At 38.0% G+C, this 17,130-nt stretch overlaps 1 protein-coding gene across 7 annotated transcripts; it reads left to right on the forward strand.

Annotated features, from left to right (window-relative positions):
* The first annotated feature begins 346 nt into the window (after positions 1-346).
* wasf3b (WASP family member 3b) lies at positions 347-16,607 on the forward strand. 7 transcript variants are annotated; one of them, XM_079806049.1, is made up of 10 exons: positions 352-455; positions 6,620-6,743; positions 8,120-8,285; positions 10,495-10,629; positions 10,947-11,100; positions 13,159-13,276; positions 13,573-13,754; positions 13,830-14,084; positions 14,762-15,066; positions 16,039-16,607. In XM_079806049.1, exons 3-10 carry the CDS (start codon positions 8,153-8,155, stop codon positions 16,194-16,196), a joined length of 1,440 nt encoding a protein of 479 aa, XP_079662175.1. In that variant the 5' UTR covers positions 352-455; positions 6,620-6,743; positions 8,120-8,152; the 3' UTR covers positions 16,197-16,607. The 7 variants fall into 7 exon arrangements, with proteins under 7 accessions (XP_079662173.1, XP_079662175.1, XP_079662174.1 ...); XM_079806048.1 differs by lacking the exon at positions 6,620-6,743 and adding an exon at positions 1,146-1,309 and having other exon boundaries at positions 359-455; XM_079806047.1 differs by lacking the exon at positions 6,620-6,743 and having other exon boundaries at positions 347-455.
* Positions 16,608-17,130: the final 523 nt, after the last annotated feature.

The following is a 17,130-nucleotide window of genomic DNA, read 5'->3' on the forward strand; positions in this document are numbered from 1 at the left end:
CCCATGGTCAATATTTGCTGATTCATACCCTATTTTATACCGTTTGTGGAAAATGCTAGTTCCAAACGTTTGTTAAAATGCTATTTAGTCTCAAATTCAAGCTGTTCCTTTACAATAAGTAGCCTAAGTTTGATGAAGTATTTTCTGTGGTGTGTTTAAAGCTCATCTAATATCCCCAGATAAAGCCCGCCTTCACACAACCGCCCTACGGTAAATGACCGGGGATTTTCTGTCAATCATCCTCGGCCTCACATCTGATAGGCTGAGTGTGACAAATGGTGGCGCGTTAAGATCTTATTCTAAAATGCTGATTGGTCCGAATAACCCAACATGCCCCGCCTCAAGCGGATTGTTTGGAATGGTCAGATGGACCGATGGAGACACAGGATGGCAATCCGGACCGCTGAAAGCCTGGACATGTGAGCGGATATAATTTCCCTCAAAATTCACTTTTGGTAAGCATCAAACATTTACTTATCTTCACTAATGTAGTTATTTTGTCATATTACACTTGTTATCTTTACTGTTTATCGAGCTTTATGTAATAAGTGGAACATGAGGTTTGGGGTTCTTTAGTGGGGAGTTTATTTTGATTCTTGTTTATTCATTTTTAACTAATAGCGGGAATATGTGCTATGTTTGTTGTTGTTTTATATGTGGTGTTTATTCTACTAAATTAATAATAATGATAATAGCATTGTTATAACGGTAATGACAATAACAATCGTCGCGTGCCGTATACCAGAATATGTCCTCCTGAGAAAAATAAATAAAAAAGTTTCTATATTTTCAATCAGATCAACTGTAAAGACCGAAAGTGCTCAGTCACTAAACTGTTATCAAAGAATATAATACTTAACAGAATTCTGCAACTTTCCGTTTTCAAGTGTTTAAAAAACCGATGACTTAATGAATTTAACTCAGAAGTGTTAAAAATATTAAGATAATAATAGCTTTTGGTGCTTTTTAAGATAAAGCCAGTCGGCTTTGCAGAAATCTCACAGTCAGAGCAACTGGCTCGTGACATTCACAAGCCTTCATCATGTGTGACGTGATCCGTGTTGTAATATTAATGTAGTCTTACGCGCAGAGATGCGCTTTACTTCAGTTATGAATAGCTAATGCATTGCCGTCCTGTCGTTTAGGGAGTGGATTCGTGTCTCCCTCGTTAGTTCGGACAGGATGTGGCCTCCTGTGGTCACGGGATGGGTCTGATGGACTTCAAAGCCTGTCAGCAGCACCGATGGGGCTGTTAACAGCTGGGATGCACACTATTATGCTTGTTGTTGTGTGCATTATTTGAAAGAAGGTAGCTTGTATTTTGTCAGTCTGAAGTGCTCTATGTGTGTGTGGTTTTTGGAATAGGCACAGACTTATGGAAAAAGAAGGCCGCTGAAAGGAGAGAGAGAGGCAGGAGTGCTTCTTTTATTTGAAGAAGACCGAGAGGGTGGGTTGGCGGGGGTAACCGGGTTGGGGGAGGGAACAGAACATGCATGGGAGAGCTCCTCTGTTGCCGTGTGAACGGAGGGCTATTGTCCCGAGAACCTTTCAGAGTGGGTTCCCTGAGGTCCCCTGCCACTCTCCCTCCCCCATCATCTCTCTCTCTCTCTCTCTCTCTCCCTCTCTCTCTCTCTCCCTCATACTTTTTCACTCATTCACTCTTTGCCTGTCCCTTCTTTCTGGATCCGTTCTTCCCAACTGAAACAGTTTCCTGTGTAACTATCTCACAAACTGCTTTTCATGCCACTCAGACTCACATTCTCGTCTCTTTGTCTCCTCTGTGTCTCTGGCCCCCCTCCCGGCGCAGTCTTAATTCAATGCACTATGTAATTAGTGTGGGTTGTGTCCATACTACCGTGCGCTGCAGAATTACAATGCCGTAGAGAGATAGTGCGCTTACTTAATGAACACATTACAACACTCACAGACATGTTCTCATTAGACTACAACAACAGCAGTGTCTGGGTGCATGTGTGAGGCCCGATGGCATATGATGTTCATCTCTCTCTTTAGGTCAAGGCATTGGGGCTGTTTGTTCCTCGTTTTCACTTTTAAAGGGGATTAGGGGAAGTGAACAGGTTTGGCAGGCGATGTGTAAGAAGTGAACAATGGACTTTGTGGCCACTTGTACAGTGTTACTATGGTAAATGGTTACAAACTATAGTACTTATGCATGTAATACACAGTGGTTGTTTAGGTTCCGTTTCTGAGTGCGTTATATGCAGGTCCACATGATATAAAACTTCAGAGGGTTTAAATGCACATCATTCACAACGTTGCATGAACATTTATTAAATGTTACCATACAAATCCATAGATTTTACCGTATACTGTATATTAATTGTCATACTTAAAGGGTTAGTTCACCCAAAAATGAAAATTCTGTCATTAATTACTCACCCTTATGTCGTTCGAGACCCGTAAGACCTCCGTTCATATTCGGAACACAAATGAAGATATTTTTGTTGAAAGCTGATGCTGAGAAAGGCTTCAGATAGGCCTCCATTGGCATTCAGTACACTTATACTCCCAAGACGGATAAAAGGCACTTAAAATGTCATTACAAAGTCCATCTCACCACAGTGACTCTACAATAATCTTACGATGCGACGACAATAGTTTTTGTGCGCAAAAAAAATCAAAATAACACCTTTATCCAGCTTGTTATTGCCTTCCGCGTGTGCCTCCACGACGCATGCGCGAGAATATGACGTAGCGCCGGGGTTCGGGAATCCATGAAATGCACACTCTAACCCCATTTTGAGCACTACGCCGAGACCTAAAGCACGATCAATGTAGAATCCAACAGCTGAGATACGCGCGTCTTCCTCTGATTGTAAACAAATCACTTCTGGGTCATCTGTCCGAACGCCGGATCTGCGTCATATTCTCGCGCATGCGTCGTGGAGGCACACACGGAAGGCAGTAACAAGTTGGAAAAAGGTGTTATTTTGATTTTTTTTGCGCACAAAAACTATTGTCGTCGCATCATAAGATTATTGTAGAGTCACTGTGGTGAGATGGACTTTGTAATGACATTTTAAGTGCCTTTTATCCGTCTTGGGAGTATAAGTGTACTGAACGCAAATGGAGGCCTATCTGAAGCCTTTCTCAGCCATCAGCTTTCAACAAAAATATCTTCATTTGTGTTCCGATTATGAACGGAGGTCTTACGGGTCTCGAACGACGTGAGGGTGAGTAATTAATGACAGAATTTTCATTTTTGGGTGAACTAACCCTTTAATGTTTACATTAAATAAACGTTTTGGATAGTTTAATAATGCTTTTAGTTGCCTTTCAGCTGCATTTAAAACATTTTACCATATATAAATCAAATTTACGTAATTTCACCAATTTTAAAGGTCCTGTTCTTCGTGATCCCATTTTTCAAACTTTAGTTAGTGTGTAATGTTGCTGTTAGAGCATAAATAATACCTGTAAAATTATAAAGCTCAAAGTTCAATGCCAAGCGAGATATTTTATTTAACAGAAGTTCCCTTTCAAAGCCTACAGCGAACGGCCGGTTTGGACTACATCCATGTACATCCTGCTTTAATTACGTCAGTAGAACAGTTTGTTGACTAACCTCCGCCCACAAGAATACGCGAAAAAGGGGGGCGTGGTCTTGTTGCTCCCTCGTGGAGAAGAGGAAGTGTTGCGTTCGGTTCGGTTGCGTTTGTCGCCATGTCGTTCAGACGCTGTTATTTTCATCCCGGAGTCAAATCACCTTTGTTTGGCCTTCAGGGGCTGTAGTTTGAGCGCGTTCATCTCCCCGTTATGGTAAGAGGCGTGACCTTCCCGGGCAACGTGCCCTAAGCTGCTGTCGAATCACAACACGGGAACCGCTGGCACAATCAGAACTCGTTACGTGTTTCTGAAGGAGGGACTTCATAGAACGAGGAAATTCTCAGGCCGTTTTGAGGACAGTGAAAACAGCGGTATACAGATAAGTAAATTGTGTGAAAAATACTGTGTTTTTTTACACATGAAACATGAACACATGTTAAATTGCACACTGTAAACACAATCAAAGCTTCAAAAAAACACGAAAAACGGGACCTTTAAGGATTTATGTTGCATTTACATTTGTTAAATGTTTTGGAAGTTTAAAAAGGCTTTTGGTTGCATTAAATACATTTTAATAGGGCTGCACAATTACGATTATTCCCTTGTATTGCAATTATTAATTATTTACGATCACAATTTACATTAAGCTGAAAACACACTTCCTGAAAAACTTTTATTGCTTTTCTATAGCATTAAGACTCAAATGTCAAATATGCATGGGTTTGGTTTCTTTAAATAAAAAAAGTACAAATATGCATGGTATTATAATGTTATACTAAAACTAAAATTATAACAATGTGGGGAAAACCCTTAAAGGATTAGTTCACTTCAAAATGAAAATATCCTGATAATTTACTCACTTTCTGCAGTTGAAAAGAAATTAAGTTTTTTGAGGAAAATATTCCTGGATTTTTCTCCATTTAATGTATTTCGATAGCAACCAACGGTTTGAAGGTCCAAATCAATGTTGTTTCTAAGGGCTTCGGACTCAGAGGGCTCTGCACGATCACAGACGAGGAATAGGGTCTTATCTAGCAAAACGATCGTCCATTTTCAAGGAAAAAAGAAATATATATATACCTTTTAACCAGGAATGCTCGACTTCGGTGTTGTGAGTGATTCTTCACGGTGTATGACGCCATCAGGTCGGAAAGGTCACGGTCGTGACATATGTGGAAGTACCGACCCAGTGTTAAAAGGAACGTGCAAAGACTTATGCCCAATCCCAATTCTATTTTATACCCCTTCGCCTTCCCCTACATCTACCCGTTCCCCTTGCCCCTTGAAACAGAGTGCCAAGCCGTAAGGGTGAAAATATTCCCCTAATAAATGGGACACCACTACTATACCATTACACGTCATCATACCCCGTTTCTTTTATTAGTGTCCTGTGACATTTAACTAGTATGAACAATAATGAAGTGCGTAGGCTATATCTAACAGAAATCAGGCGCGAGCACGTTTAACAAATTACTCACTCCCAACAGTTTTGCGCTGTATTTGGACTTGAAAATGGCGCTCGTTTTCAGTTCAAAAACATATGAGCCATTGAAGTCCCCATTGAAGTCACTACCTGATTGCCTAATTCTAACCTCACCCCTAATCCTAACCCCTCCCCCTCCCCTACTCCTAAACCTACCAATACTAGGGGGGTAATAATCTGACAGGGGGTAAAAATTTGACACAACACCGGTACGGATATGGTTTCGTTATCTACTGCGATAATGTTCACACGTTATACGTCAAGTCAGTCGTTGCCTTGGTAACGCAAGAGTTTACAGACGATATGTATTGTAAATATCGACTGCGTTATGAAGGATGACCAGATATATATTTTTAAACTATTATTAATATGTGTTCAAATCAATCAAATAGTGCGTTTAGCAAGCTACGGAGAAACTGGCAGCCAGGCGACACGCAAGTGAAGGATCCCGAGTGGCAACATACACACATTCTATGCACCACAGTAGTCGGTGGAGGGAAACTCCTCATACCCCTTCGTTCGAGGTGTGGTCCTGAAAAATCTTCGTTTGAAGGGCTATCTGGCCCTTCCCCTTACCCCTACCCCTCCAGCCAAAAGAGAATCGAGACACCCCTACCCCTTCACATGAACGTGCAAAATGAAGGGGGAAGGGAAGGCCTAAGGGGTAGAAATGGGAATGGGCCTAAATCAAATTCCCTTTATAAAAATAAAGGTAAAACAACGTCGGACGATTTTGAAGTTGGAGGAGAACATGAGATGGTATTTTTCGGCACTGGGTCGCTACGGCTGTGACCTTTCCAACGTGATGACGTCATACGCCGTGAAGAATCACAACGCCAAAGTCGAGCATTCGTGGTTAAAAAGTATATACATTTTTCTTTTTTCTTGAAAATGACCGATGGCTTTGCTAGACAAGACCCTAATCCTCAGCTGGGATCATGTAGAGCCGTCATTTTTGTAATTGTGTCTTTAAACGATTACATAATGGTGGCATCCGTAATATATATATACATATATACATTTTACAGAATTCTGCAGGTTTTACCATATAAAAAGTAATTTTACAGAATTCTGTCATTCATAATGTTGCATGTATATTTCTTGAATGTTTTGGCTTTTAGCTGCCTTTTAGCTCCATTTAATATATTGCACTCAACCTATTTTATGGAATTCTACATATTTTCCTACAAAATTGGTGTAGAAAAGGCGAAAAAGTCAATGGATTCCATCTGGGCCTGGTTTCAGGGAGTTGTCACAAGCTGTATTCATAGTTATGTTTATATTGTACAAGCGGGATACGGGAGGAAGTTAGCGGTTGCATAGCAGTTATTTAAGTGTTGTGATTGTGTGTGAGTGAAACTTTCTTCACACCCCAACTGCATCATTGTTCTGGCTGTTTGGGACGACAGGAAGTCCGAGATGTGAGACAGAGGGGAACAGGAACTGGAGAGTTGGGTGTGGAGTTGGAAAACAGGAAGCTGGGAAACCGGCAGATAAGATGACCTCTGAGATGCTGTCCCACCATCTCTTTGTTCTTGTCCCTAATCTCTGACTTTCAACCCCCCTTAGCCAATCACACAGCAGATGTCCTCTCAGCTGGCCAATCAATGTGGGGGTTATTCTTTCACAGACGGGATCATTCTGTCATGGCGTCCGGTTGAATCAGATGACATGGCTAATTTAAGCTACTTATGTGAGCGAGGAGAAACATATACACACATCTTTAGTGTTGTGCATAAAATATAATAGTATATAATATGATTTGCATGGCAAGCAATATTTTGCATCAGTCATAGTATTATGGTTCTGTTTTTGCAATCATATATATATATATATATATATATATATATATATATATATATATATATATATATATATATATATATATATATATATATATATATATATATATATATATATATATATATATATATATATATATATATATATATATATATATATATATATTAATTATTATTATTATTATTTGTACATATTTTTTATGAAGTAAAGAAGTAAAGGTGTCCAGACAGTGCAGAGACAATATGGGAAAAAAGAATCAGTAAGAAATAAATCTATAATTATATTATATTAATTATATTATATTATTTTTTAAGTCTTTAATGCTCACAAATGCTGCATTTATTTGATAAAACAGTTATATTGTAAAAAAAATTTTTTTATTAAAATTTAAAGTAAATGCTTTCTATTTTAATGTTTTAAAATGTAACTTATTACTGTGAACTAAGCTGAATTTTCAGCATCATTACTCCAGTCTTCAGTGTCACATGATAACTTCAGAAACCATTATAATACGCTGATTTGCTGCTCAAGAAACATTTCTTATTATTGTGCTGCTTGTTTTTTGTTGAAATTGAGATTGAAAAAAAAACCAGGATTCTTCAAAAAAAAAATTTTTTATTTGAAACAGAAATGTTTTGTAACATTATTAATGTCTTTACTGTCACTTTTGATGTGTCTGGATAAAAGTATTAATTTCTTTAAAACAAATAATATCAAAATAATTATTTTAATATAGATTGTGTAAATGTAAGGCGATAGAGAATTTCATCTGTTTCTTTGGGAAACAAATGGTCAGTTTGCATCTCTTGTCTTTTGATCTACAGCTGGGCAGCTCGAATGATGAACAGGATTACTTTGACTGTATCTTCTTTTCTTAATGCTTTGTAATCCTGCCGTACTAGGCCGCTTGTGGAGGGAGTTATAGTCTGTGTTTCTGTTTGTGTTGGGATGGATTGAGCTTCATTTGTGCTGAACGTTACGAGTGTGATTTCGGAGTCAGAGGTCAGTGTAGGTTTTGACCAGTGTAAGAGGGTTAACCCAAAATCTGAGTAACTCAGTTCCCTTTTCTTGATCTCCAACTGTCCCAGTTTCATTTTGAACATTCACTCTCTCAATGTGTGGGTGTCTGTTATATAATATGGGCTTCATCCAAATACAGTTGAAAACTGAGTAAACATGATAGATGGACCTTGCCTTCATGCTTCAGCTGTAGTCTGTGCACATGTGTGTGATTTGAAATACAGTGTTTGTGTTTTGTCTGGGCAGGTAGAGTGTGCTGCGGCTGTATAAGGGTCAGTCATGCCTCTGGTGAAGAGAAACATTGAGCCCAGGCACCTGTGCCGCGGGGTGTTACCGGAGGGCATCGGCAGCGAGCTGGAGTGTGTGATGAACAACACGCTCTCTGCCATCATACGTCAACTCAGCAGTCTCAGTAAGTTACCCCGTTCCTTTCTGTCTTTAACACACGTTTACCTGGCTAATTAGGGGCTTAGCTTTAGCTTCTATTGTTGTTGAATTGAGCTAATTAGAATTACTAAGGACCAGGGGCGTAGCATCATTTCAGAAGTGAGGGTGTAACACCAGTTTTTTCTGACTTTTGTCTGATTGGCAGGTTTTATTTTTTCTTATGTCTTGCTCTAAATTGGCTAAGAAATCAAATAAACTGCTGAAAAATAACCAATCATTTATATTCTATAATCTCTTTTCCCTATATTTTCCCAATGACAATTGTAATATTAGTTTATGTACTACAAACACTTGGGCATTGTCATCATGGATTTTGTAAAAAAAAAACCTGTAATTTTTATCCCAGAATAAGGCAGAAAATATTTGATCAATTTAATGTGTCCTTGCTGAATAAAAATCTCACTGACTCCAAACTTTTGAACGGTAATATAGAAGAGAAGATTTAATGTCTTTATGAAACATTTTACCAACCTTTTTTCCCCCCTCAGAATTAGCAACATTTGGAGACTATTCTCAGTTATTTTGTCTCAAATATTGTGCTAGATGGTATCTGGGCCCCCTGGACCATTTCTGGGACGGATTCCCCCTGAAATTGTCCTAACTGTCCACACACACACCCCTTATGTTTTGGCTTGAGCCAGTATATAACCAACAAGAAGCACCCTAGCAAGTTGTAGCAACCATTCAAAACTGAGTTTTACACTCAAATTTTTGTACTTGCTTTTACTATACATGCCATTACATTACTCTAAAACTTCCATTTCTTATTCATATTAGACATTTGGTTTGTGTTTCCATTCTATGTGGTCTATAATTTAGTGGTCCAGTGGTATCTTCAGATCACGGTGCTAGAGAGAAGCTTCTTAATAATAATTCCTCTTGACTCACGGGACTGTATTATGTAAGACCATTATCTTGAAAACATGTCCTCTGAATCGGCAAGTCTCTCTCTGTGTATCCAGCTACTGATTTGCCCATCCATCCATCCATCCTCTGTTCTTTTTTTCCATCCACCTGTTCAATAACTCCCCAGCTGACCCCTGAAATCCCCTGAAGCGTCTTTACTGTGCCTCTGCTAGTGTTGTTCAGTGGATGCCTGTAGAAGGAGACGGCCTTTCAGTAGCAGCTGTGTGGATTAAATATAAATGACAGCCCACTGGACTTGAAGGGAAAGCTTTAGACGCTGTGTGCGTGTGACGAAAATAGCGTGCATGTCTGGAAACATGCTTTTTATGTGTTGGTGGGTGTAGTACTGTTGTAGGGAGTGTAAGTGCGTGATCGGTGGTATATATATATATATATATTCTGTATATGTGTGTGTTTGCACTGGGTCATAGGCCAGGAATTTGTAAGGAACAGACACTCTTCCTTCCTGTAAATATTTTCCTGTGTGCTTTTGTTTAACACGGCAGTTATTAATAGCCTCAGTTGAGGTGTTAAAAATTAAGTGTATTCTTTGTTTTTCTTTTTAAACATTTCTCCACCTTGTTTTCTCGAACAGCTGTAGAATGTAAATGTAGCTCATTTATAGTTTCTGTCCTCAATGTGCTGTATGTAATGCATGTGAAAATTCATATTTTAAATACATATTAGAAAATGCTACATTTTAAGAGCTAATAATTTATATATATATATATATATATATATATAGAGAGAGAGAGAGAGAGAGAGAGAGAGAAAATTTATAATTTATATAATTTAATCAACTATGAAAATGTAATTTTTATATTAAATAAATGTTAAATTTATTATTAATTGAAATTATTAAATTATTATTAGTTAATTTTTTTAATTAGTTATTATAATATATATATATAATTATATAGTTAACGCATATTAAAAAGTTATTATTAAAATTATGATAATATTTTGAAAATATTGTAAAAGTCTTTGAAACTTATTACCATGGTACATTTTTGCTTGCATGTGTAGTTTTTTATTTTACTCATCATTATGGATATATGAATTGTTACATTTTCAACACTGATAATATAAAATTTACACAAATTATAACTGTGCCATTTGTTGTGTCATTTACACCACAACAAACAATTTTGCCCCTACACAATTTTTGTTGAAATTTAGTGCACTTGTTTACCATGGAGACAACTGTGTCAACGAAGAGTGTGATATATATATATATATGTTTATTCTATTCTCCTCTTATCTCAAAGGTAAACATGCTGAAGACATATTTGGAGAGCTCTTCAATGAGGCAAACATGTTCTATTTGCGGGCGAACTCTCTGCAGGATCGGATTGACCGACTTGCCGTCAAGGTCACCCAGCTGGACTCCACAGTTGAGGAGGGTGAGTCTGCTTCTGGGAAACAAGGGCTCAGGGTCATCCCTCAATACACAACGGCCATCGGCATCTCAATTTGTCCTAAAACAAATCTCTGAGGTTACATGGCTCCAGTGTGAGATCAATACCACTGTATTCCTCCAAACCGAAAATCAACAAAATAAATAATGCAAAAATGTTGCGCACCCCGCATCTCTTTTACCCAGACCAAAGCGTGTCCTCACATCTCTTTTTTCAATTAAAAGATCAATACTGGAGTTTACTTTACACACTCTGGAGCGCAGGTGTAATCAATCTCTCTTTCTCTCCTTCACCCTGTGCAGTCTCTCTTCAGGACATAAACATGAGGAAGGCTTTTAAAAGCTCTACTGTACAGGACCAGAAGGTGGTGTCCAAGAGCAGCGTACCGATCCCGGTGACAGAGATGTACAATTTGAGTGATAAACCACCTCCTCTTAATATTCTCTCATCCTACAGGTATGTGTCAATGCATGTTTGGGTCAGATTTTGAGGACCAAATGTACCCCACATGTATAGTAAAAACTAAAACCACAGTCCCGATGAGGAATACTTAATAAACATATACTAAATACTAAATTATTTTTCCATACATTCTTTGGTGTATTTTTTTTATTATATTATGTATGTATAATGTTGTAACCATTTTAATTTATTATTTGAATGTATTATTGTATTAACATTTTTAATATCTTTATTAATTTAATTAAAGCTCAATCTTATAAATCTACCATTGACTTGCATTAATATAATTTTTTTTATTCATTTAATTTCATTGACTAACAATTTTAACCATTTTCAATCATATTATTAATTTAATAATAATAATACAATTATAATATGTTTTATTATTCATTTATCTTTATTAATTATAACTAAAGCTTATACTTATAATTACATTTTCAATTGACTTTTGACATTTTACATTGATATTATCTTTGGCATTCATTCTTTGTAATATTTGCATACTAAATTGTTATTGGTCTTTTCTCTATCTATGTATCATATAAAGTTGTGTTTAATCCCAGTGTTATGCAAATAAGAAAATCAGCTCTGAAATAGCATTTCATTTACTGTACATACACTATATTGCCAGTATTGGGACACTTCTCCAAATAATTGAATTCAGGTGTTCAAATCACTTCCATGGCCACAGGTGTATAAAATCAAGTACCTAGGCATGCAGACGCTTCTACAAACATTTGTGAAAGAATGAGACACTCTCAGGTGCTCAGTGAATTCAAGCGTGGTACCGTGATAGGTTGCCACCTGTGCAATAAGTCCATTCGTGAAGTTTCCTCTCTACTAAATATTCCACAGTGACTGTTAGTGGTATTATAACAAAGTGGAAGCAATTGGGAACAACAGCAACTCAAGCCACAAAGTGGTAGGCCATGTAAAATCACAGAGCGGTGTCCGCGCATGCTGAGGTGCACAGTGCGCAGAAGTAGCCAACTTTCTGCAGAGTCAATGGCTACAGACCTCCAAACTTCGTGTGGCCTTCATATTAGCTCAAAAACAGTGTGTAGAGAGCTTCATGGAATGGGTTTCCATGGCCGAGCAGCTGCATCCAAGTCTTACATCACCAAGTCTAATGCAAAGCATAGGATGCAGTGGTGTAAAGGACGCCACCACTGGACTCTAGAGCAGTGGAGACGTGTTCTCTGGAGTGACCAATCACGCTCCTCTGTCTGGCAATCCGATGGATGAGTCTGGGTTTGGCGGTTGCCAGGAGAACGGTACTTGCCTGACTGCATTGTGTCGAGTGTAAAGTTTGGTGGAGGGGTGATTATGGTATGGGGGTTGTTTTTCAGGGGCAATATAGTGTATAATGCCTCGACAGATTAGACTGGTCCGAAAATACCATTGAATATACCAGAAATAAATAATGTATCAATTCTTTCCCAAAACATTAATATGTATTAGAAGTGGTACTTATAAAACAATGTCACCAAAGTTATATGAAGATGATGAATGTATCCTTTAATATGCCCTCTGTCAGTCAGAAGTCTGATTAAGGAATATAGAGCAGTCATGAATACTTAAAGCTGGCAGATGTAGTTCATGTGAACGCTAGCTCTTAAGGTAGAGAATATGGGCCACTCATGAATACTTAAATAGATCTAATGCAGAATGTGTGGAGGGAATGTTTCAAGGGACAGTGGCTGCTCTCTGACTCATCTTTTTCAGTCTGTTCGGCTGAATGCTGTTAACAAAAGTTTTTGGCGATTTTGCATAAATGATTAATGGCCAATTAATAGCACTTTTCCAAAAGCAGCCAGTCAGAAATGATGCATCAAGATGCTTTTAAAAATCATTTTCTCCTCTGAAGCAGTCCATAAAAGCAATCCAGCAACTGGCATTCTGAATGGGAATGGTTACATAAACATATTCATAGTCAAATATATCTCTCAACCACTGTTTTATTGAGATGTTAATTAAGAGAAATGGTTTTAAATAGCTTTGGATAACCAAAATCAATCATGAAAATTATGTTTTTTGTTTTTGTTGCCATAGAGATGATGGTAAAGAAGGACTGAAGTTTTACACTGACCCCTCCTACTTCTTTGACCTGTGGAAGGAGAAGATGCTACAGGACACAGAAGACAAGAGGAAAGAAAAGAGACGACAGAAGGTTGAACACCCTTTTCTTACCTCTCTTTTGGGTTTGGGGGCAGTAATATATTAATTTTTTTAAAGAAATTAATACTTTTATTTAGCAAAAACACATTAATTTGATCAAACGTGACATGTTATGAATATTTCATGTCATAGAACTGTGAGAAATGTTTCTTGAGCAGCAAATCAGCATATTAGACTGATTTCAGAAGAATCGTGTGACACTGAAGACTGGAAACCTAGTATAATGCGTGTTCATGAGGCAATATGTGATAATTAAACATCTCTCTGTCCTTTGATACCTTGCGACAGGAGCAGAGACGGTGTGTGGACGGCACACTGCAGAGGGAGGTGAAAAAGGTGCGAAAAGCTCGAAACCGCAGGCAGGAATGGAACATGATGGCTTTCGATAAGGAACTGAGACCTGACCATCGACATTCCCACACTGTGCACAGAGGAGGTTCCACGGAGGGCATCATGTCCCCGGAGCACAGGTAACATGGGCTACATGCACTTAAGTGCACATATATAAACTCAATTTCATTTAATCTAATTCATAATTCATGCAGGTCTCATGGAGATCATGCAGATCACGGTTATCTCTCCATGGCCAACCATGCCGGCCACGCCCACACTTACTCTGGGCCTCCGCCCAGCATGGCGGCCTTGTCAGCTCATACCCAATTGACCATGGACCAGGATTACCGGAGTGGGCCTATGGCATACCGTTCTGGCACATTGGGTCGCCCGCACCAGGCTCCGCCCCCTCCACCTGCATCAAACACAATTAACGGCTCTATGACCCTCCCACCTGCCGACTACAGGTTTGTCGTTTTTATTTAGATTAATCAGTTAGTTATAAACAAATTAAACAATTGATTGCCCAAGGATGTTCTGTAATATCCATGAGATTTTTATTGGATCATGTGTGAAGATATTAATAACATTTGTTTAACTTTTTTTTTTCTTACATTTACCATATTTGATAATATTACTTAATAAATTGTATAATATTACTCAATATAGTTATTATATTACTTAATATTACATAGTATTACTCTCTAAAGACTGTTTAGAAATCACAAGATTTTAAATCTATCCAGAATTATATGAAATATAAAAATATAAGTTATAAAAATGAAAACTTATTTGTGAAATAAAAATGGTTTTGTTAAATATGTATATACAATATAAATAATATATTATTTAATTTAATGTTATATATATAACATAGTGAAGCAATGCAACTGACGCTGGTAGATCACATGATCACATGACGGTAGATTTGGACGTCTTTGGCATCAGAAAGTTTGAAAAACCCTGGTCTATATTGTAAATGCCACAGTGGGTATTTGCAAATACTGCCACGGTCAACAAATTTGTGACATGCTTTCGTGATTTTACTATACAGTTATACTTTTGAATTTATATAGCATCAGTTTATGTTGAATGGGGTGAAAAAGCATGATTTCGTTTTCTTTCCCTCTTCTCCTCTCGACAGTGTGGATTACATGAATTCTGGGCCGCCGCCTCCACCACCTGCTGTTATCCCATCAGCACAAACTGCTTTTGCTATGCCACCCATGGGACAGGTCCCGCCTCCAGGCCATCTAGGACCAATGGGAGCAGTTGCCGGTTATGCCCCACCCATTCCACCTACCTCTATACCAATGGGTGCCCCTCCTCCACCAGTTGCCCCACCCCCTCCTGGAGCCCAATCCATCACACCCAAACGGCCCTCTGTGCCTAATGAGGCCCAACCCACCAACGATGCACGCAGCGACCTGCTCGCAGCTATAAGAATGGGTATGAAGTGTGTTTATGTTATGAATATAAGCATTTCACACTTGTTATACTGTACATAAACATCTTGTTTTTGAACATGGGTAGATTTCATAAGCTTTACCATTATAAAAATCATTATCTGTGGAGGTCACCATGTCATCAAAAGTTTGGGGTCGGTAAGATTTTGATTTTTTTTAATGTTTTTAATGTTTTTTTAAAGTCTCACCAAGGCTGCATTTATTTGATCAAAAATACAGTAATATTGTCAAATATTACAATTTAAAATAACTGCTTTTAATATATTTTAAAATATAATTTATTCCTGTGATGGCAAAGCTGCATTACTCCAGTCTTCAGTGTCACATTATCCTTCAGAAATCATTCTAATATGCTGATTTGCTGCTCAAGAAACATTACTTATCTTTTGTGGCAATCATTTCAGTATTATTTGATGAATGGAGAGTTTTCTAAGAATCTTTTGTATCATTATAAATGTCTTATTGCGTCCTCCTTGCTGAATGAAAGTATTAATTTCCTTTTTTTTTTATTGTGCTGACCCCCCAACTGACTGAACTTGTTAACGGCAATGAATGTAAATATTTTTATATGAATTGCAGCTGTTCATAATACATCATATCACGAACAAGGCGAACAGTCAAAGCATGAATCAAAACTCCTGAAAATATTTTTTCCACGCATTCTTTTCTTATTATATCCCTGAATGTGGGCAGAGACAAATCATATAGAACAATGAAATTGCTCCCTGTAACGTTAACTTCTCCGTCTCGCCTACACTCGACTGCAGTATCTCACAGGAGGTGGATCATGTGAGCTCCACTGACTTCACTTCATCGCTCGCTTGCAGAAAGTTAAACTTCTATAAAGTTGCCGGACACACCCACATTTCATCACAAACGCCCACTGTTGTTCATCTCTCATTGAAAATGAATGAGTTGAGCTGTTGACGTTTGTGTGTGTTTGTTTGTACGGCAGGTATCCAGCTGAAAAAGGTTCAAGAGCAGCAGGAACAGCAGGCAAAACGAGAACCGGTGGGCAATGATGTCGCCACGATCTTGTCTCGCCGCATTGCTGTGGAATACAGTGACTCTGAGGACGAATCTGAGCTGGAGGACAATGATTGGTCTGACTAAAACAATACTAATGCACAAAATTCACAGACACTTACTCAGTAATTTACCTGCGAACAATAACGTTGCATTTCCCATACACAAAATTATCTTGTACTGTATGCATCTTAATAAAGGCGTGATAGGCCGTCTGTATTATGGAATACTAAGATAGTCAGTCTTTTCCCTGAGCTACCACGTATGATGCTTTTTCCATTTTTTCTAATGCTTTCTAACGCAACACTTGTTAATAAATGATATGGACATACTGTAAGTAGTAATAGTAACTGGAACTAAAGATAAAAAAGCATGTTGAGGTCATCAAAAACAGACGTTTCTGCATGAAAGTTTCCATGTATGTTGAGAAACATTGAGGTCAGTAGTTATATTTGTGTGAACTGGCCCGAGGTGTTTTATTAAACTACCTGAAATGTGTTTTCTCTGTAATGTCTGGTGTCTTTGTGCATGTGTGCGCCGGTTGTCTTGTGACAATAAAAATCCGTCGAATCACGTTAAATCGCTCTCCGTTCCTGCCCCTCAGTGGCTTTGTCATGGAAACAGGACAGTTTTGATTCCGAGCCCCATGTCTCTATGGAAACAGTACAGCTGAGACTGGGATCGCCATGGCAACAGTGGATTTGAGGCACTCGGCCAATTGATGTGCGAGTGTGAACAAACCCAGGCGAGGATATTTTTAATGCACAGCACATTCTTTTTAATACAAAATTAACAAGATCTCTCAGTTCATTAAACTAACCAAAGCAATAAAAGTATACAACCAACACTTTGGAAAAATATACAACACGTTAACACAATGTTTTACAATGTTAATTAGTGCATGTTGATTATAATTCTTATAATATTGTTTTGCAGATAAGTAATTCGTTGTGCCTTTTCTCATCAAAAAAATAAAGTGCATTTCACAGTTAAAACTACGCATACGTGTACACAAGATGCT

Source organism: Gobio gobio (genome assembly GCF_949357685.1).
Source record: "Gobio gobio genome assembly, chromosome: 23".
Classification (NCBI taxonomy): Eukaryota; Metazoa; Chordata; class Actinopteri; order Cypriniformes; family Gobionidae; genus Gobio; species Gobio gobio.

Bases quoted from the DNA above. Each gene is read 5' to 3' on its own strand.
- wasf3b (XM_079806047.1), top strand. From the start codon at position 8,153: ATGCCTCTGGTGAAGAGAAACATTGAGCCCAGGCACCTGTGCCGCGGG. The intron at 11,101-13,158 runs GTATGTGTCAAT...TTGTTGCCATAG, and splicing joins AATATTCTCTCATCCTACAG to AGATGATGGTAAAGAAGGAC. The intron at 14,085-14,761 runs GTTTGTCGTTTT...TCCTCTCGACAG, and splicing joins CTCCCACCTGCCGACTACAG to TGTGGATTACATGAATTCTG.